This window comes from Chaetura pelagica, unplaced genomic scaffold, assembly GCF_000747805.2.
Source record: "Chaetura pelagica isolate M959 unplaced genomic scaffold, ChaPel_1.0 scaffold418, whole genome shotgun sequence".
NCBI classification, from domain to species: Eukaryota; Metazoa; Chordata; class Aves; order Apodiformes; family Apodidae; genus Chaetura; species Chaetura pelagica.
In genome coordinates, this window is record NW_009954232.1 from 1 (window position 1) to 19,068 (window position 19,068).

Sequence of the window (19,068 nt, forward strand, 5' to 3'; positions counted from 1 at the left end):
AGCTTTGGGGACTTTATATAGTACACGAAATAAAAGGTGTAAGAAGCATAATGTTCATCTTGGTTTGAAAGAGCCACATTTCAAAACATTGTTTTAAGTTCAAAACATCAAGTACAAGGAAGGGGATTTTTTTTTTTATATTGGACTTTTGCACTTGAGATGATTCCTAGTAACTTCAAGATATTAATGGTCAAATATTTAAGTCTGAAACCAATGTACTGTTGAAAGTTTCTGAAAAGAGAAGTTCATGAGGACAAGACTATAAAGAAGTTATGCTTAATAGGTCATACTAATTAAATGAGGATAGTACTGTTACAAATTACAAAAATAGGTCATGGAGTTCTAAAAGCAATCTATTATATATGCACTATGCACATTATTATTAATACATGCATCATTTGAATGTTTTAGAGACTGATTCTAAATATACATACAAATATATTCTAGTGTTTGATGCTGTTGCCTTTTTTAGATATTCAGAAGATTATTATCTTCACATAGTCACAAGACTGCAGAACTGCACCTGGATAAGGAGGCCAGAAGAATCCACAAAATTCAGGTAATTTTCATTGTCTCATTCAGAAAAACTGTTTACTCCATATTTTTCAAACAAACCATAAATGTTAATCTTTCATTTTGAAAATATAATTTTGTATTGCATTTAAATGGCATTTGTAGCTATATGTTTCTATTAATCTTTTGATGCTGGGGTTCTTCGTGTTTATTTGAATTGAACTGTGCAAACTGAGTAGGATTAAACAACTCCACAAATGAAGTAATTTCCCCTATCTCTACCACAATGAGTAGTTAACTCACTGAAGTAGAATGAGTTAAAATATTCCTGGCACAAAACTTACAGTGTTAAAAAAATCAGTAATGTGATTTTGTCCATCACAACTGCCACTCTGGTAAAAGACTGTGTAATGAAAAAGTGTACGTCATACCCCAAGACTATTGCTTCTATTACAGAAGTGCCCAAGGCACTCATTAGGTTTGATGCTGTGTGTCATGGACCCTGAGCATGGAAGCACTTGATTACATCTGTCCTAGTTCAGGGTGGCACATAAGTACATGCTCAGTAGGGACAGTGTTCCCTGAAAAGCTTCCTCTCTTGTTTGGATGTGTCATGCTGGGTTTAGAGAACAGCTTCACTGTGCCAACCCTATTTTCTCCAGGGGTAAATATTCTCTTATGACATGCATCAGAATTAAGGATTCTATCATGATCAATAAAAATAAATAAACTGATTTATCATCCAAATCTTTGGAGTTAACTAGCATTGAAAACTTAATATCCACATGCCCAGCATGATACCCTTGGAAGAAGTATCTTTTCTGGGGTAAAGTGCTTTGTGCAACATAAATTGCTGCGCTTGCTGTGTATCATAACTGACTAAATGTGTTTCACAAAACTAAGGCAGAAGAACACACAGAGTTAAGGTTTAAGAAACTTTCAATTAATTCAGACAGGCTTTAGCTGTGCATAGAGAGATATCAAAGTATGATAAGGAGCTGCAGATGCAGCCTATTATGTTTGAGAACAGGAAGGTATCTTATACAGAGTTGGCAAGAGATGCAGCTGCTCTAATCTGCTCTTCACCCTGCTACGTTTAGGGTTTTGTTTTCCGATCTCTTTTAAGTTCTCTTACTTCTGAACGGACCATCCACCACTTACCAGCAGTTTGTCACTTTGTTCTGTGCTAGGAGTCAGTGGCAGAGTAAGCATTCCTTGTTCCTGTTTTACTTCTTCATTTATTGCTTCTGCAATCTCCCTTATGCTAGGCCAACTTCAATATCTTCTAGGCCCATGGGAATCAAACATGACACTCTCTATCTAAACTGTCATATAAGACTGTTGGACTTCACGTAACAGCTGCTTACTGTTCCTTATGCTGTCTTTGCCTTCCAGCAAGGATTGTGGATCCTAAGTAGATAAGGTGGGTTATACAACCAGTGACCAGGCTGGAAATACTAAAAAAAATATGGAAACTTTGGGGTGCAGTAAGCCACCTAGAGAATATGGGCTTTACATGCATTGAGGTGAACTTGTTAGCTTTAACTTGCCTTAAATACCAAGCAAAAAAAAATATTTTGAAACCTGTGGTTCAGCACAGGCTGGACAAACTCTTATTATTTAATTGACATTCAAGGGTTGTGCTGTTATAAGTTTCATTGCTTTTTAACATCCAGACTAGCTAGAGTATTAGCTAGTTCATATGTATACGACCCATGCCGCGATTTTGATGACAGTAGTGTATATTCTTCTGTCCCTATGATACTTGATCTGCTTTGATATCAAACAAAAATTCTATTGATCTGACCAAGGACTGCTAATTCAGTTTAGGGCATTGTGGATTGTTATTTTACAAAAGGTCTGTTCCTTTGGCCTGAGTCTTTCCTTTCTTCCATTCTCTCAAACTTTTCTCTCTGTTGTTTTCTGGAAATAGGATATTAAAATTTTACAGTTGTTGTTGCTCCCAGACTATACAGGGGACTTGAAGGCTCTTAGCAGTGGGTCAATAGAGGCTTTAAAAAAAAAAAAAGAGATAAAAACACGTTCAGTATAAAATTTACTGACTAATCTGTATACACTCCACGGTTGCAGCACTCACAAACTTGTTTATCAAACTTAAGCACAAGAGCCTGGAACTAGCTTTACAAGGACACTCTAGCTGAGAAATGATCCATCGATAGAGCTCTATGGGGAGCAAAGCTTCTAGAAATGTGGTGAAATAAATGAATTAATAATCCATTGGCGGTACATCTCGTCTATTTTCTAACTTTGGCTAGTGTCAGTGAGGTGTAATACTTGTGTAATACAAGTGTTACTCAGTTCTAAAAATCTCATTAAGTAGGTACTCCCATTTTGCAGAAGAGGAAATTAATCTCAGAAAAAAAAAGAATTGGGTAATACAGCTAGCCACCTTCAGGAGGAGAGCTTGAAGCTGTGTGTGTTGTATTATTCACCTGCTAGTGCCACCAGAAGTCTGCCTGCTGACTGGACTGCAGAGAAGCTGCCTCACTTCTTTCCCCTTTTGCCCATCTATTAAATGGAGTGAACACTTACATGCATCTCAAGCGTAGTGTCAGTTGTATGACATCTCTGTATTATCCTGCAGTTTTGAAGTACAGGCATGCATATTTATAAGGGATTTAATGCCTTATGCTTCAGGGCATAAACCAACTTCAAATTAATAAGGTTCAAAAGCAGCTTCCTGTGTGGTAGTGACTTTCTCAAAGAAGCTTTCTTGTGTTTTCCTTTGCAGCATTTGCTGCTGGCTACCATCATAGTGGTAGTGGAATGAATGAATATGTGATCTGAGCCAGTAACTCTTATGTTCCTAGAAGACAGCAGTGTGTGCCAATGAGTACACAGTTTCTTTTGTAAGCCTCACTCCCAGCAGATCCAGGCCAAATAAAAGAATATTAATTAGAAGTGCAATGCGGGAAAGAAATACTTGCCTTTTTATTTGGCAGAAGGGTTACAGCTGCCAGCCATGCATGGCACAAACCACTGTCTTTTTGCCAACCAGTTACATGAGAAAGAGAGTGCGGGATTCTAGATTGACCCTCTGCTAGCTTGCTCAGCTTCACCATGCAGCTCTGCAAACTGTGTCCATCTGTTGTCAGAGAGCTGCCCTTTTCTAAATGGCTTTCTCTAAAGCTACTCTACTATGCACCCTCACATGCACTTGGTTAGGTTACTCTCTGGGAGTTAGCAGTGGTTCTTGACAGCTACATGATGTTTACCTATGTGTTCCTCAAAATCAAGAGTCATGAGGCAAGTACGAGCCATCATGTTCACTTGAATACCTCCCATCTCCACAGTCACTCTTCTCTAGCTGATTTTTGTCCTGCCTCTGTAGGGAACCAGTCTTCTGGCCCTTCATTTATTTCAGCACCTGTAAAGCTGACATCAGCACTGCCAGATTTAGGTTTCCCCCAGAGGAACAAGTGCAAGCAGTTGGTTCATTGCTCATACAGTCTAGATAAAACTTATCATGCCTCACACTAGTGTTTGACAGCTATTGCTAAAGAGGTTTTATCTAGCTTCACAGTAGGTGCTAGCAAAGGTGATGTACCTACACAAGAAATGGTGTAAATGGCATCCTACTAACAGTGATTTAAGGAAATTATTCTCCAACATTTACTGCTACTAACATATAGGGAGCTCTTTTAAGTATTTTTTAGACCTTCCCTTTATGGAGTTCAGCTGTGTTTCTTTTGTTCCTTTTTTCTTTCTCCTGTTCTTTATGGCTCTACATTATCTCTTTGTTTCTATGTCCACCTGAATTTTTCCTCCATTTTCAGATTTACATCATCTTTGACTTGTTCTAGGCAAAGCAAGCCTTTGGGTTTCTTGGTTATAAGATAGGTTTGGTACAAACTTGGAAGGGGAGTGGAAAAACAATCTCACAGCTGCCTAGAAGCATCATTCTTAAAGCTCCAGAAAAAAGGCTGTGCTGAGTAGCTTCCTCTGCAAAGGCTCTTCTAGCTACGTCTAGCTACAGACAGTAGAGTCTCAGGTTCCCTAGGTAACCTGAATATTAATTATTATATTAGCTTTTTTCAAAGGTTTTCATCTTAAAATAAATGTTTCATTAGTGCAACAAATTACAGAGCCCAATTGGGTGCAAGCTGTAATTGTTTTTTCACCTCCACATCTTTTTGGTTTACAGACTTTTAAGCTTCATTTATTCTCATTTGGGCTGTACACCCATGGTGGCAAATAGTCTGTAGGCTTTACAAATACTGTCAACTCCTTTTTTTGCTGGAAGGTAACAAAGAACTAAAACAGCCCTCAAAATGACTGAGGAGGTGGGGAAGGAGGATGTGGAGAATATGGAGAAAGGCTCAGTTTTAAAACCCCTGATGTTACACTGCAGTTTAGCTGGCAACACTACTCCAGCCCACCAAAATATCTTTACCTTTTAAAAAATAAAACATTTCTACTTTAAAAAAAGAACTATGGGTCTTGAAAAGAATAGCTAAAAGATCAACCCATTTTCCTACTATTATAATTTTCTCTCCTGCTTTTTATTCCACTTGACCTCTATTACCCTTTTTCCACTTTAATATCTCTTCTGAAATGTACATGTTAAACATTCCTGCAGATCATAAAATCCCACTCCTTCTTAAAGAGATTAATTTATAGTGTGCTACACTCTAACATATATAACAGTATTGCTTAACCCATCCGTGTACTGCCATGAACCACAGTTAAAATACAAATAAAATACCCTGCAAGGTGAATTTATGCTTACATAAGCTCACACCACCACATAATCAATAGCTTTCCTAACACTAAACAGATCAGTAATTCCATTGCACTCTCTGCAATCTGGTATTTCAGTACACAAGGAAATATACAGAACTCTGAGATTATGGGGTAAGAGTACATTTGCTGCATAGATTTAATAGATCATATGTAAAATCAGGAGTATATATTCAGAGACACATTTTTGTTTCAGAAGAGAAAAAGGCTGGGTGGAGAGGCAGTATTTGGTGACAGTTTGGAGAAACAGTTGAATCTTTTAATTGCTCTGTATACTTTCCTAAAAGCTGAAGGATTCCTACAAGAGGAACCTGACTTTGGATCAGACTGAGTTAATTATGTCTTCATGGCAGACTCTTTAAATAGAACTTGGCTTGAAAATTTTATTACATCTTTACATATTCAGCTTTGATTTCATATTCAACCCTGTTGGCTTTCATTGTCTTAGACATTTATGATGTTACTTCATTTATAGACAGTTCAAGGTCTGTCAGTGTGGCATTCCACTTCAATGCATTCTGTTTCAGATACCAGATTTCACCTCTTTTCTAAAAGACTGGGATACGTCATTATGTGCCTCATTGCACTTTGATGATATCGACATGGATTGACAGAAGCCTGGAGAAAGCCATAACATTGTCTAGAACCCCTAGTGCAGGACAATAAAGTAATTGCTTGCTTATTATAAAATACTGGAGCAGTGGACATAGATAAAAGGTATTCTCGCTGTTTGTAGTTGCAGCCTTGAAATTTTGCTGTTATATAGTGGATTTTTTTGTGGGTTCTTCTTTGTACTGTCATTACAGTCTGTTTGATATGAAACCTCCAAGTCTTTGTTGTCTTCACATGTACAGTACAATAGTTCACATGAACTAATGATTACAAAAACCTAAGCTAGGTGAATTGTTAAAACAAGCTATTAGGCAAGCATAGACTTCTTCTGTTGCTTTGAATAGTTTGCCTTTTCTTCAAATGATATTACAAATTGGGCTCTGAAATACACTAGGCATCAGACTTACAGGATTTAGATATTTGCTAGCCTCACTTTTGTGTTTTGTTGTCCCTTTTATGTGGTATTTATGTGTGTTGGCCAACTGAACATCCACAAAGATAGATCTGTGTAAGCATTGCCAGTGTGCATAATGTGCAAGTGCTTCATAACAGAACTGATACCATGTTCTTTTTGCAAACAAGCATTCACTTGCACAGATGTTTGCAAAAGATAGCTTAGAATCAAATGGACTTGGAACATAACTGGAATAAATTTGGCCAGGTATCTATTAACAGTCTCTAGCTGTTGAAATTCTGCACCTTGTTTAGGAGAGCTGTTTCAGTGTGCTTCCTAATACTGAATTTAAGCTTTCTATAGTATGAATTAAGATGGTTTTCCTCATCCTCCTCACCATGGCCTTAAAGGACAGTTGAGCATGTACTATTTAAAACAATTGTTTTGCATATTTTGATACTTCTGCAGTGTCCATCTCCATCTACTTTTCTGCTCCTCCCACCTGATTTAGTCCAATGTATAATGACAGTGAAATATTTCACACTGTCCTCAGCAATGAAGAATGCCCCAGGCCCCTGGTGCTCATGCACTGGCATCGAACGTCATGATGGTTGCAGTAATAGGTGCCTTGAATTGCCCAGCCTCTACCCCTTCCTCATTGTTTGCTGTCAGTTGTAGAGGTGCTGTGTGTCGCAGCTTGTACAAAACCCTGCATGAACAGCTCTCTGAAGGAATTGCCAGTGGGTATCTCTGTCTGCTTTCCCACTGGAGATCTGTACATGGGTGCTTGGGCACAGTGATATTCTGTGTCATGATTTGATCTAAGTAAGAGGTTTCTGTTGTTAGCTCCAAATTTTTAGCACTTATGCTCTTATGTAACATATATACTTAGTCAATATGTATTCTCTTGTTCTCACTGTGTTTCTGAACTAGCTTGGCTTTGTTTTACTTCCTCTATAGATCCATAATATTAACTTAAGCTATTGCTTTGTTATTAATTCTGATGCCTGTTTTTCTTCCAGGCTATTTCTGCCTTTATTGAAGCACTTGTTCCTGTGGAATGAGTAATAAAGAGCAAAAACATATAATCTGTATTAGTGAATGTTATCTATCATCAGTTTACTTTTCAGGTTCTGGTAGCCATCACACACAAAACAGCTGTTTTACTAAAGCTGGGCAAGAATATTCTGGCATTATTCCTTCTCCTCTGAACAACCTATGGTTGACACAGATATATTTAGGCCTGCTTCATTTAACTTTAAGAAAGAAAAATCAAGGAAATAAAAATTACGTTTTTTGTGATTCCTCATCTCCATGGGATTGCAGTGAACAGTGAGGGATGGCTGCTCCAAGGGGACAGGGAGTGGGATCCCAGGGCAATGACCTGACCAGCAGAGCAGAGCCAGGCCAGGATGGGGACAGCCCTAGCCCTGGGCATTGGGCATCTCCCTGGGGATGCGATGGGCACAGCTGGAGATTGGCCCTTCTGCACTGTCACTGAGGCAGGAACATTTGGTCTTGGGGAGCTGGAATGGGGTCCTGGTCCATGGGGAGGATGGGTGCAGCCTCAGGGGGCTGGGCAGGGGTAATGAGGCTTGGTGGTGCCCTGTGACATCACCGTGTTCAGGGATTGGAGGTGAATACGGCTTGTGGAAATCTGAACCCTACTGCTTCCTCCTTCAGGAGGAATATTTACCATTAACATTTCCTGGTAACTCTCCTAGTATGAGTATTTCACATCCATGTCATCCCAGTACTCAGTCGTTCCGAGTGTTCCTCACACATCTGGAAACTTTAAGGAGTTTCAGAGCTCAGTATTCAAAACAGGTTAATATATACAAGGAAGCCACCTGGCAACTGAAATGGTACCCTTTCCTTTGGTATTTTATGTATGAATAAAACTAATCTTCCAAACCTTTTTCCCCCAGTTTTGACCATTATTTCAAGAGAAGTGAGATTGGGAGTTATCCCAGAAACAGTTCATTCTCTACCCTGTCTACCAGGAAGCATAATCCGTGGATTCTTCCATGTGCTAGGCTATGCCTCATCTCCATCAGAAAGGAAATTATGTTATTATTATAATATTTCCTCTGTATATATCATAGATAAAAGTCAAAAGAAGTGACTTCTCTTACCCGTGTCTTACCCCATTAAAATCAGCTTACTTTCAGCCAGAATTTGGCCTGCATTTTCTAAGTAGTTCCAATGGTTTAATTTACCATACTCACTGTAAACTTACAAAATAAGACATTTCTATTCCCCTGGCTCTATCTGTAAGTATATTTCTTTTTTTTTTCCTTGAGAATTAACCTTGAGCATTGAGACAGGAATTACTATCTTTTCCATGCTGTGTTATCTTCAAAATTCCAAGCAATTCTGTCACCAATTATTTTTATTACCTAAATTCTTAGGAGTTCTTTTAGTATCTTAGCCAATGAGATATCTGTGTCATACCAGTTGATGGATAATGATATAAGGCTGAATATTTCAGCCTTATAGTCTGAAAATTTGATCCAGTGGCAGCAGAGAGCAGTGGCAGCTTTACATTCTGTAAAGCAAAATTAATTATAGCATTTCATTGCACTTTACTGTTAATAATATAGGATGTTTGCACTCATAATATTTTTATAGACTTGAAGACAGCCAGAATTGGAAGATGGGTGATAGCCTTCATGCCTCCATAAACTATGAGTGAATCCCTTGCACTCTTACCTATTGAAGGACTTTGGCTCAGTGTTTCAGGGAGCAGCTAGGCTGTGTGTTTCTACCCCAAAGATATACATCTTTATTTGTAAGTTGTCATGTAATTTATTTAATATCTTTGGTAACATGCACAGGAAAACTGTGCTGAACAGTTGCAGAAATTAATTACTAATTCATTGTCTTACAATAATCTAGCTGCTCACTAAATACTATAGCCAGTACTTCCCATCATGATTCCTTTAATCTCCTTGGTTCTTACTTTTTTTAGCCTTCTAGTTCCTTACAATCACTGGTTCTATGTTGATTGAAATCACAGCTTTGAGGACTGAAGTATTTTAGTGTTTCTATAATAATCTGAACAATTAATAATAAGAAAAAGATGACTTCTGGTTGGGAAAGGGAGACCAAGAGAGAAAAACAGGCTAAGAAAATGAATTATTGGTCTGATTAGTTTTTGAGCATTTGCTGTGAAAACAGACCTGCTCTGCAAACCCAGTCAAGTGAAATGACATTGTAGAGCATTCATATAGACTTTGTTACTTAGTTAATTAGAGCTGGTTTTCATTCATATAATTCTCTACCACCACTGTCCTACTTATTTGCCTGTCTTTGAGCAGGTTTTGTTTGATTTTTTCACAGGTCAGAATTAACTTCCTGCTGTGATGCAGTTCACAATTTTATTGCTTCTCAAAACAACACCCCTCTGGGAAGTAACATGAGTTATGAAGTGGACAGTAAAAAGACCATCCACATTACAGAGGACATTTTTAAGATGCTGCCTGTGGTAAGAACTCTATATTTGCCTGTTATTATAATTGCAGTATCATCTATATTTTGGGTTAATACTAGAGCTGCTTTGTTTTATTCCTCTGGAAGAGACTTCCCCCTATATGCTCTTTTTCATTCACTTTGTAAGACATACTTTTTTTCCTTCCACTGCAGTGGTGGAGGCATGGACAGGGTATCATAGTTCAGATAGTAGGTTGAGTTGCTACAAACACAAGTTCCAACCTGGCTGGATAGCCAGCTGAATCCTCTGAAAATATTCCCTTGCATTTCTCGTTCTCATTTTCAAAGGCATTTCAATTGGAACTACATTTCATATTGCTTGTATTCCCATGCAATTTCCAGTGCAGGCTTGGGCATATGACTTCTGAAGGCTATTTTGCAGGAAAATCTGATGTAGAGTAGACTAGATTAGACTAGACTAGACCAGACTAGACTAGAATGTACTATTTCAGTTGGAAGGGACCTACAACAATTATCTAGTTCAACTGCCTCACCAATTCAGGGCTGACCCAAAGTTGAAGCATGTTATTAAGAGCATTGTCTAAATACCTCTTAAATACTGTGAGGCTCATGGCATCTACTATCTCTCTAGAAAGCCTGTTCCAGTGTTTGACTGTCCTCTCAGTAAAGAAATTCTTCCTAATATCCAGCCTAAACCTCCCCTGATGCTACTTTGAACCATTCCCACATGTCTTATCACTGGATCTCAGGGAGAAGAGCTCAACACCTCCTTCTCCACTTCTCCTCCTCGGGAAGCTGTAGAGAGTAATGAGGTTGCCCTTCAGCTTCCTTTTCCTCCAAACTAGACAAACCTAAAGTCCTTAGTCACTCCTCATAGGACATTCCTTCCAGTCCTTTCACCAGCTTTGTTGCTTACTGGAGTGGAGCCCTTGCAGCCAGAAACAGCTTCAGCAAAGGAGTCAGGTTTTGTAGCTCAGACATACAAACTCTGGAAACCAGACAAAGAGGGAAACAGACATATACTTATTTTTTTGAAGGTAAGAGCACATGGGAACCCTCTTACCTGTCTTAGGCATTCTTGATTTGTGATATCCCAGCTGCCTGGATCTAGTCCTTTCTAATGCTACTGTGAATCACTACAAACTTAATTGCAATAGAGGTCACAGGGGTTCCAAATTTAAACTGAACAGACAGAAAAAAGTAGTATATTTTATGTGCATATATACTTGTTAAGCTGGCCAGAGTTGCCTGGCATTTGTGTTTTCCCACTGCTTTTTCAGAATTGAACAAAATGCTTGAACATGCTGTTTTGTGATATATTGCTAGACAACATGGTGTCTGACACTTTCCCCACTTTTTTACTGTGAGAGTGACAGAGCACTGGAACAGGCTGCCCAGAGAGATTGTGGAGTATCCTTCACTGGAGACATTCAAAACCTGCCTGGACACGTTCCTGTGTGATGTGCTCTAGGTGACCCTGCTCTGACAGGGGGCTTGGACTAGATGGTCTTTCGAGGTCCCTTCCAACCCCTCGGATTCTGAGATTCTGTGATGTTTTGCCTTCTTCATAGCAGTCTCCCTTCCTGCTTCTATTTGGGCAGGCTGATAAGAGGAGGAAGGTTAATGCTTTCTGTAACCAAGATTTGATTCAATTTTACAAGTCAGTTCAGTTTCTCCAATGAAAGTAGGCCAGCTGTTGGCCTCTGTTCTGTGGCAGGGCTTCCACAGGAGAAGCTGTATGAGATGTTTCTGAGACCCTGGGATAACAGCCAACTATATTAATATCAGCTGAAATAGCCAACAATTTATATTAATTTGCTAGGTTATGATCTGTGCTGGTCCACAAGTGGATGCATTTAGCTCCCATTCAGCTTCCCCACTGCAACAGCAGCCTCTAACAGGAAGAGGAATAGAGAGGCTGATCAGCCAGAAATGGCAGCCTCTTCAGTGCACTATCACAGTCACCGGGAGTTGAGCGAGGACACATGATTGTCCTTTACAGTATCTTTACGTTCCCCTAAATTTCTTATTTTACATCAAATGTACTTGTGTGATGACAAATTAACGAGCATTTTACTCCTGTTAGCTGACAAAGTCAATGACTATATGACAACCTCCTGTTTTTTACAGTTCAAAAGAAAATGGGCAAATTTAAACTCTCTTCAGTAGAAGTCAGTTCTTTAGCTTGTCAAGGATTCAGGCCACTGCTAGGTAATTTTTGTATTAGTTGCATTTAAAAGATATGCATCCAGTTTTCACAATCCAGTGTTACTCCCTCAATGTACTGATGACAGAAGTAGCAGTTCTCAGTCTCTTGGTGCCTGTTCTTGGTTCATGGCTGTCCAGGCCTGGCAACCCTGTCTGCTAAATGCTGAATGCTTTCACTGGGATGTACTAGATTAAGCCTGCAAGGACAAATTGCTAAAGATGAAAAAAAAATATAAATAAATAAATTTATAAGGCATTGGTTGTATCTTTTTATTTGTTTGCAGTCCTCTCCTCTTTCAGCCTATCCTTTCAAGACCTGTGCTGTGGTTGGAAATGGAGGCATTCTGAAAAATTCCAGCTGCGGAGCCGAAATCGATCGTTCTGACTTTGTGTTTAGGTAAGAGCTGCTTCATTTTACCAAGGGTGTCCAATGTTTCTAAAAACTTGGCAGGCTTGGAAGCATGCCAATGCCAGTTTGTAGCAGTGAGGAAGGATCTTGACAATGCTGCATTTCTGACTCTGTAAGGATACTCCTGCTGTGTAGATATCAGAATGCTGCTTCTGAAGTAAAGCGAGGAGTATATGCATACCTGTATCATCTATGATTGCAAAGATTCTTTGCCAGTGATGTGAAACATGATTATGTAAGAACCTGAAGTTTCTGTTCATATAATGTCCTTTAAGAGAGGGAATTTTTATGTTTATTTGTTTGGGTTGTTTGTTTGTTTGTTTTTGTTAATCAGAAGAGAAGAAAGAAAACCCTGACACTGAAATAAGGAGTGATATTGAATGTTGTATGTTTCCTTTACATCTGGTTTAACAAAGGGTTTTCTTACCTTTATGTTGGCTTGCTAATGCAGATATTTAACTGCCCTGGTATTTGTGTCACCCTCTGTTAGCCCTCTTAAAAACTAGGCATCTAATCCTAAGTAGTTCTTTTTCAGTTCACTCTATAAAAATTGTAGAAAACCAGGTATACTTGGAATGTAATCTGACCAATTTAGTACATGACCCACAGTTTATAGTCCCTGCAAGGGAACAGAGTAACCAAGTGAGGGCTCTTCTCTGTCAGTGATGTCCAATCATGCAGATGGGTTTTGTTTCCTTTCCTGCTTTTGACTAATATTTAGGCTTTTCAAATTAACAAACAAACAAAAAAAACCACAAAACTGAACAAACCCAAACCAAACAAAATCCAGGTCTTTCCGGTTAGATAACTGCGTTAACAAAGGATACTAAATCTACTAAGTGACTGACTTAAATTTTTTTTTTTCTTTGCCTGTTACAGAAATCACTGTTTCTGCAGTTGGGCAACTTATGCTGTTGTCTCATGAAACAGCTGTCAAAATTACTGTGCAAGCTAAGAGACTGGTATTAATTGGACTGTTTTCTAGCAGAAAATAATGGAAGACTTTCAGAAGAAATGCCTTGTTCAGGCAAGAGGGCAAACTTCCCTAGCAGCTAGCATAGGGCATTCATAGACTGACTCCTTATGGGATTTTAACTTTGCTTCTAATTTGTGAGATGATTTATGAAAATGAGCTCTCTGTGCCCTATTTTAACCATCTGTACAGCAGATTAAATATTTTTACTAGAAGTGCTGTAAGCCTTATTTAATATCTGTAAAGTGCTTAGAGCTCCCTGGGAACTGGTGTGAAAGTGTCATTGCACAAGAGAGGAATTTGCGAGTAATAACTGTAAAGCATTTCTGGTGCACATCTGCTTAAGTAAATGTTTCTCAATCACAGGTGTAACCTTCCTCCAACCACAGGAAGCATCAGCAAAGATGTTGGCAATAAAACAAACCTTGTGACTGTTAATCCGAGTATCATAGCTCAGAAGTAAGTACTGCTGCAAATCTCTTTCTGTGCAATATTGTATAATTGACATGATTTAGATTGTTTTGGAAATCCATTGGGATACCAGCATAGAGAGCAGTGCATGCTGATTACTTCATTAAACCTTAGTTTCCATGTAAAATATCTACCATTCTTAATGTGAAATCTGGCCCTTTCTGTGGCAGAAAGGAGGCAGCAATACCCAGATTGCCAAGTGTCTCAGTAGGCGCTAGTCCCCAATTTATGACAAGAGTAAGACTGATGACTGCAAGCCCAAGACTTTCCTTTTCCCCCCCATGACACCCAACATAGGAAAGGAATTGTAACTATAACTCAGGAGAGCTTTGTAAATGTGTTTCCAACACTGTCAGTAGGACTGTAAGCACATGTGCTTAAGTAATGTGCTTAGAAGCTGTTCTGATGAAGGCTATTCTTAATGGAGGCCTAATTTCTGCAATCCATTTTCTCAATCCATGCAAAAGCTGCTCACACACTTTTTTTCTCAGAAATATTTTTTTTTCACCTTCTTGATGAAAAGAAAATCTAATAAGGCCAGGCTGACTAATCTGACATCTGCAGCAGGCTAGAACTGCAGCTTATCTATGAAAAGGACTGCTCTGACATGTTATTTACTGCTTACTGATTTCACTGTATCATATTGTCTGTCATATCTGTATTTGTCAAATAGACAACATCAGGCAAAGCTTTTTTTTTTTTTTCCCATTAAAAGAAAAAGGAAAAAAGTACACTGGGCACAGAAAAGACTAACAGGCATTTGCCATTGATTCAAGGATAGGACTTGCTTAGCTAGCCCTTTTTGACTTAAATGAAGATGAATTATTGCTTCCCAAAAACAGACTTAGCTCATTGATATTAGCGGGGCTGCGTAAGAATATGAGGAAGGAAACCTTTGTCCAGTGACTCAGCATCGTTGGTGACTACTGGCCTGATGCATGATTTGTCTGGGCTTGATCAAAATGTTCTGCAACAGCTGCACTCATTTTTTAGCCAAATTAAGCTACACCAGGTTCAATGGGAGTTACACTGAAGGAAATAGGAGCTAAACCTGTGTAAGGACAAAATGACATTATGGAAAGACTTTAGGATTTTAAGTAAATATTCAGATCTTCAGAGAATACTGTAAAAATGTTTCTGAAGGGGGAGCAGGAAGGAAGTTAGCACCATTTAGCAGAACTAAGTTTGTTTCTTCTCTCAGAAGACCTATTCTGATTTTATTCACTTTAGTTTCTAATTCTGTGTCTGGGTAATGGGTTAGTCTGATGTTACTATGGTTGAGGTTAATCAGCTTTTGAATGGTGTCTGTCAGGGTGTACAACATAGGTGAGCTCTCTTGCAGGAAAGAAGCACAGTTCCTTCGTGTCCCAGTGGAGCTGGGCTATGCTGTGCCTTGCACTAGTAGAGCTGGGAAGGAAAACAAGATGAGATTGACTTGTTCAGGTTTATAGGCAAGGGAGAACAGAGATCTGAATTCTGTCTCGAGGGATTTTAATGCACTTTACGCTGAGTAGAAAGAGAAAATTGTTGAAATAGAGGCCAGAAGTTCACCCTTCAGCCATTCTTCCTAGACACTGGCCCAGGCATTTCTTGCCTCTTTTGGCTGTGCAACTCTGGCATGCACAGAGTCCCAAGGTCAAAAGGAGGGCCTGAGTCTCTCTCATTCTGTGTTTCAGTCTGGTGCTAGTGGCACTTTCCTGGGAAGCAGGAACTGTAAGCTTAAACCACTTCAAGCTGCAAAGGGGTGTATCACTCCTTGCATGAATTCAGTTGTGCAAGAGGTAATTGATTAACTCCTCCTTGAGGGTTTTGAATGGAAATGGAAGTGGCTGCTGTCCTCTGTCTTGAAATCTGCTTGAGAAGAGAGTCTGAATGTACTGAAGTTGTCAAGAGAAATGAAACCAGGTTTTCAAGTTTCTGCTGGAGCCATTTGTCAAAATGGTAGCTCTGGTAGCCCTTAAAAGGTGAAAAGACACTGCTCAGATAGACAGCTACCTACAACAGAGGACTCAATATTTTGAATCCCAAAGGGTGTGCCAGTGCCATATGTTCAGGTCATTCAGACAATTCAGATCTACAGAGATCGTGTCTTGTATTACTTCTTGGATAACTCTGGAAGTTGTTTAATGTTTGAGACCACAGAATTATTCAATGGTGAAAACGAGGTGTCTTTGCTGCTGAGCGTCTGAGGATAAATCCTCTTAATTTGTGTGAAGCTAGATCTCTAATTCTTTACAGATCTCCACATGTTCCCATTGCAGTCAAAGGAGATAGACATGCTTATATTTTCAACTATTTTAAAAGTATATCAAAAGCACACACAAATGCGTAACAATCCCAAGACTGCTTACATGCATACTTGTATTTCCACACAGGGCAGACACCCAGATTTTGAAGAGGTTACTGTATACCTATCGATGTAAGAAACACATTTCACAAACACATGCCATATATATCCTAATACATTTATTTTTAAGCAGAGAGAGTATAAATTCAATTTTTTTTTTAATTCTCCTTTGAAATTTCTTGAATCAATCAATTCTGTAAACAAAGCCTGGTCTCATTAGCAGTGAATCTCATCTGCTTCAGTACCTCCCATCAGTAGCTTCCATCCATTCAATCCTATGATCACTATACAGTAAAGCCAGATTTTCATATCTGCACATGTGACACCATGTAACAGGTTGGTATAAATTTGCAATGTAGACAACAATGCTGATCTGTAGCAACAGAGTTCATAACTCACACATGCAAGTGAAGTTGTGCTGGTTTGGTCTGTAATATTTCTATCGATAGAACATTCCATTCATTCTCTTCCTAAAACGTTGTACTTTGCAGATACAACAAACTAAATGAGAAAAAGACAGAATTTCTGGAGAACATTGCAGTCTATGGAGATGCTTTACTTTTATTGCCAGCATTTTCCTTCAGAAGCAACACAGCCACTTCTTTCAAAGTATATCACACTCTGCAAGAGTTCAAAGCAACCCAAAGGGCAATATTTTTTCACCCTGCTTATCTGAAAAGTCTTGCCCAGTTTTGGAGAACTAAGGGTGTGAAGGCCTACAGGTTGTCATCTGGTTTTATGATCACTAGTGCTGCTCTTGAGCTGTGTGAGAATGTGAAGCTCTATGGCTTCTGGCCTTTCTCAAAATCCACAGAGAATATGCCAATCAGCCACCACTATTACGACAACCAACTGCCCAAACCAGGTTTCCATGCAATGCCCAAAGAATATAACCAGATCCTCCAGCTTCACGGCAAAGGCATTTTGAAGTTGCAGTTTGGTAAATGTGAATCAGACTAAAAAGGTAGGTCACATTCTTACTACATAAAATGTCTTTAAGTATTGTGTCAAGGGAAGTTCTGTGAACAGTGTGCACCTTCCTTAGAGAGACATGTCTACCTTACATGCAGTGAAAGCTATGACCATAAATAAGTGAGAAGTTGGAGTCCTCTGAATAAATAAAATGTACCACAGAGTTTCAAAATATTTTATAATTGTGAACTCTAGATGGGGGGCATAGCTAAATACACATTATCCCCATAATTCACAGTCAGTTGATAGTGTCTCCTTATCTCAGCTGTGGGTCTCTACCAACCTATGTTTGGTTTTGTATCAGTTCCCACGAACAAGCCTCCTTTGTGAATTGCTTTATTAAAGGCAGTCCCATACTATGATCTGCAAGAGAAGACACTTAATCCTGGCACAGTCTTTTCAAATGTGTACAGAGTTCAATGTAAGGATCAGGATTGCTCTCTGAAGGAGCAGCATGCACATGTGCTCTTGTTCCCTCCTGTTAGGTAAGTTTTGAGCAGCATTCTCTCCCAGCCCTGGGCTGCGGAACAGCTTGTGGACAGCAGTAAGGAAGCTGCCATACACTACAGCAGATCTCACTGAGGATTTTACCTTGAGGCAGCTCAGCATCTGGGAGTTACAAATATAGGATGAAGTGTCACTCCTTTTACTCTATCGTTTCTAACTGTCCCATCCCCCTCAGACCTCTACCTTCTGTGCGCTACCTCAGAGAAGTGCAGCACAATCTGGTCTCCAACCTTGAGGCAATTTACCATGGACAGATTACAGATTACTTTGAAAAGATCTGTCTGCATGCTGTTGAAATGCATAAGACATGTATATAAATGCTGCTTCATCTTTTAAGCTAACTCAGAAATTCCCCAACTCACAATACTGTCACAATATAGATTTGCCGTTCACAGAACTTTGTTTTTACTATGGGTTTCAAGTTAATATAAGTGAAATGTAAGTGAAATGTATGGTAGAATTACCATCATATACAGTATGCTTTAATGGGACTGATGTAATGTCATGACTGTATTACTGAAGTAAAATAAATTAAAATAGCATTATCTTGTTCAAGTCAGAAATTTGAAGTTCAAAAGCTAAAGGCTTTTTTGTTTCTGGCTAGGTTCTGAAATGTATTTGAAAATATCCTTTGATGGTATTTGGAAAACATGCTGTCAAAGATATGTTCACACTTGGTTCATTGTGAGAGGCTGCTAAGTTTTAACTAGCAGATTACTAGTACCAAGACACTATTTTGTTCAGTTTCAGTTTATTTGAAGAAATGGAAAAATAAGCTTCTTTCATATATTATTAGAATAATATAAAACACATGAGAAGAAACCTAGAAACGATTTAGTGAGTCCATTTTCCTAGTCCATGACAGATTACCAAGGAGAAGGTGTAGGTGTATGCAATTTCGTGTGGCTTAGGTATTCTTTTGTGCATGTAAAAAGATGCAGCATATTTGAAAGGTTAAGAAATACATAATGTATTTTTCTTAGTGGCTAAGCTATTCATACTCTGCAGTTTCCATTGTATTTATTCTTCCCATAATATAAATCGCCAGAGACATACAGTGTAACTTTAATTGTAGTAACTACACCAGCTATGAAAATGAAAGACAGCTCCTTATAAATATTTAATCTAGAGAGAAGCAGACAGAAGCCACAGAATTGTTTAAGCATCTGTATGGGTTAATTAAATGCTGTCCATGCTTGACAGCCTGAAAATCATTCCTGTGGCCAAACTTGCAAAATAAGCTGTAAAGAAAAAAACAACCAGAAGGAAAAGTTCTGCCCTAAGAGTTTTCTCCACTATGTTAGTTACTTATATTTACAAAGATAAAAGGCTTTTAAAACCAAAGAAATTATTTTTTTTCAGTATGAGCTACTAGTCTGCTAGTATTATGAACTATAGTAATAACTGAGATAATTGAAATGCTATAATCATAGAATAATAGAATAGTT

The 19,068-nt window shown here is 38.7% G+C and overlaps 1 protein-coding gene across 1 annotated transcript; it reads left to right on the top strand.

The window, feature by feature from the left end:
• Positions 1–472: 472 nt before the first annotated feature.
• Positions 473–17,101, top strand: ST8SIA6 (ST8 alpha-N-acetyl-neuraminide alpha-2,8-sialyltransferase 6; the record flags this gene model as incomplete). The annotated part of the gene is made up of 5 exons (XM_010003614.1): positions 473–559; positions 9,623–9,767; positions 12,226–12,338; positions 13,690–13,782; positions 16,633–17,101. Coding segments are annotated over 5 exons (907 nt in total), but the record flags the coding sequence as incomplete, so codon positions are not given.
• Between the last annotated feature and the right edge of the window lie 1,967 nt (positions 17,102–19,068).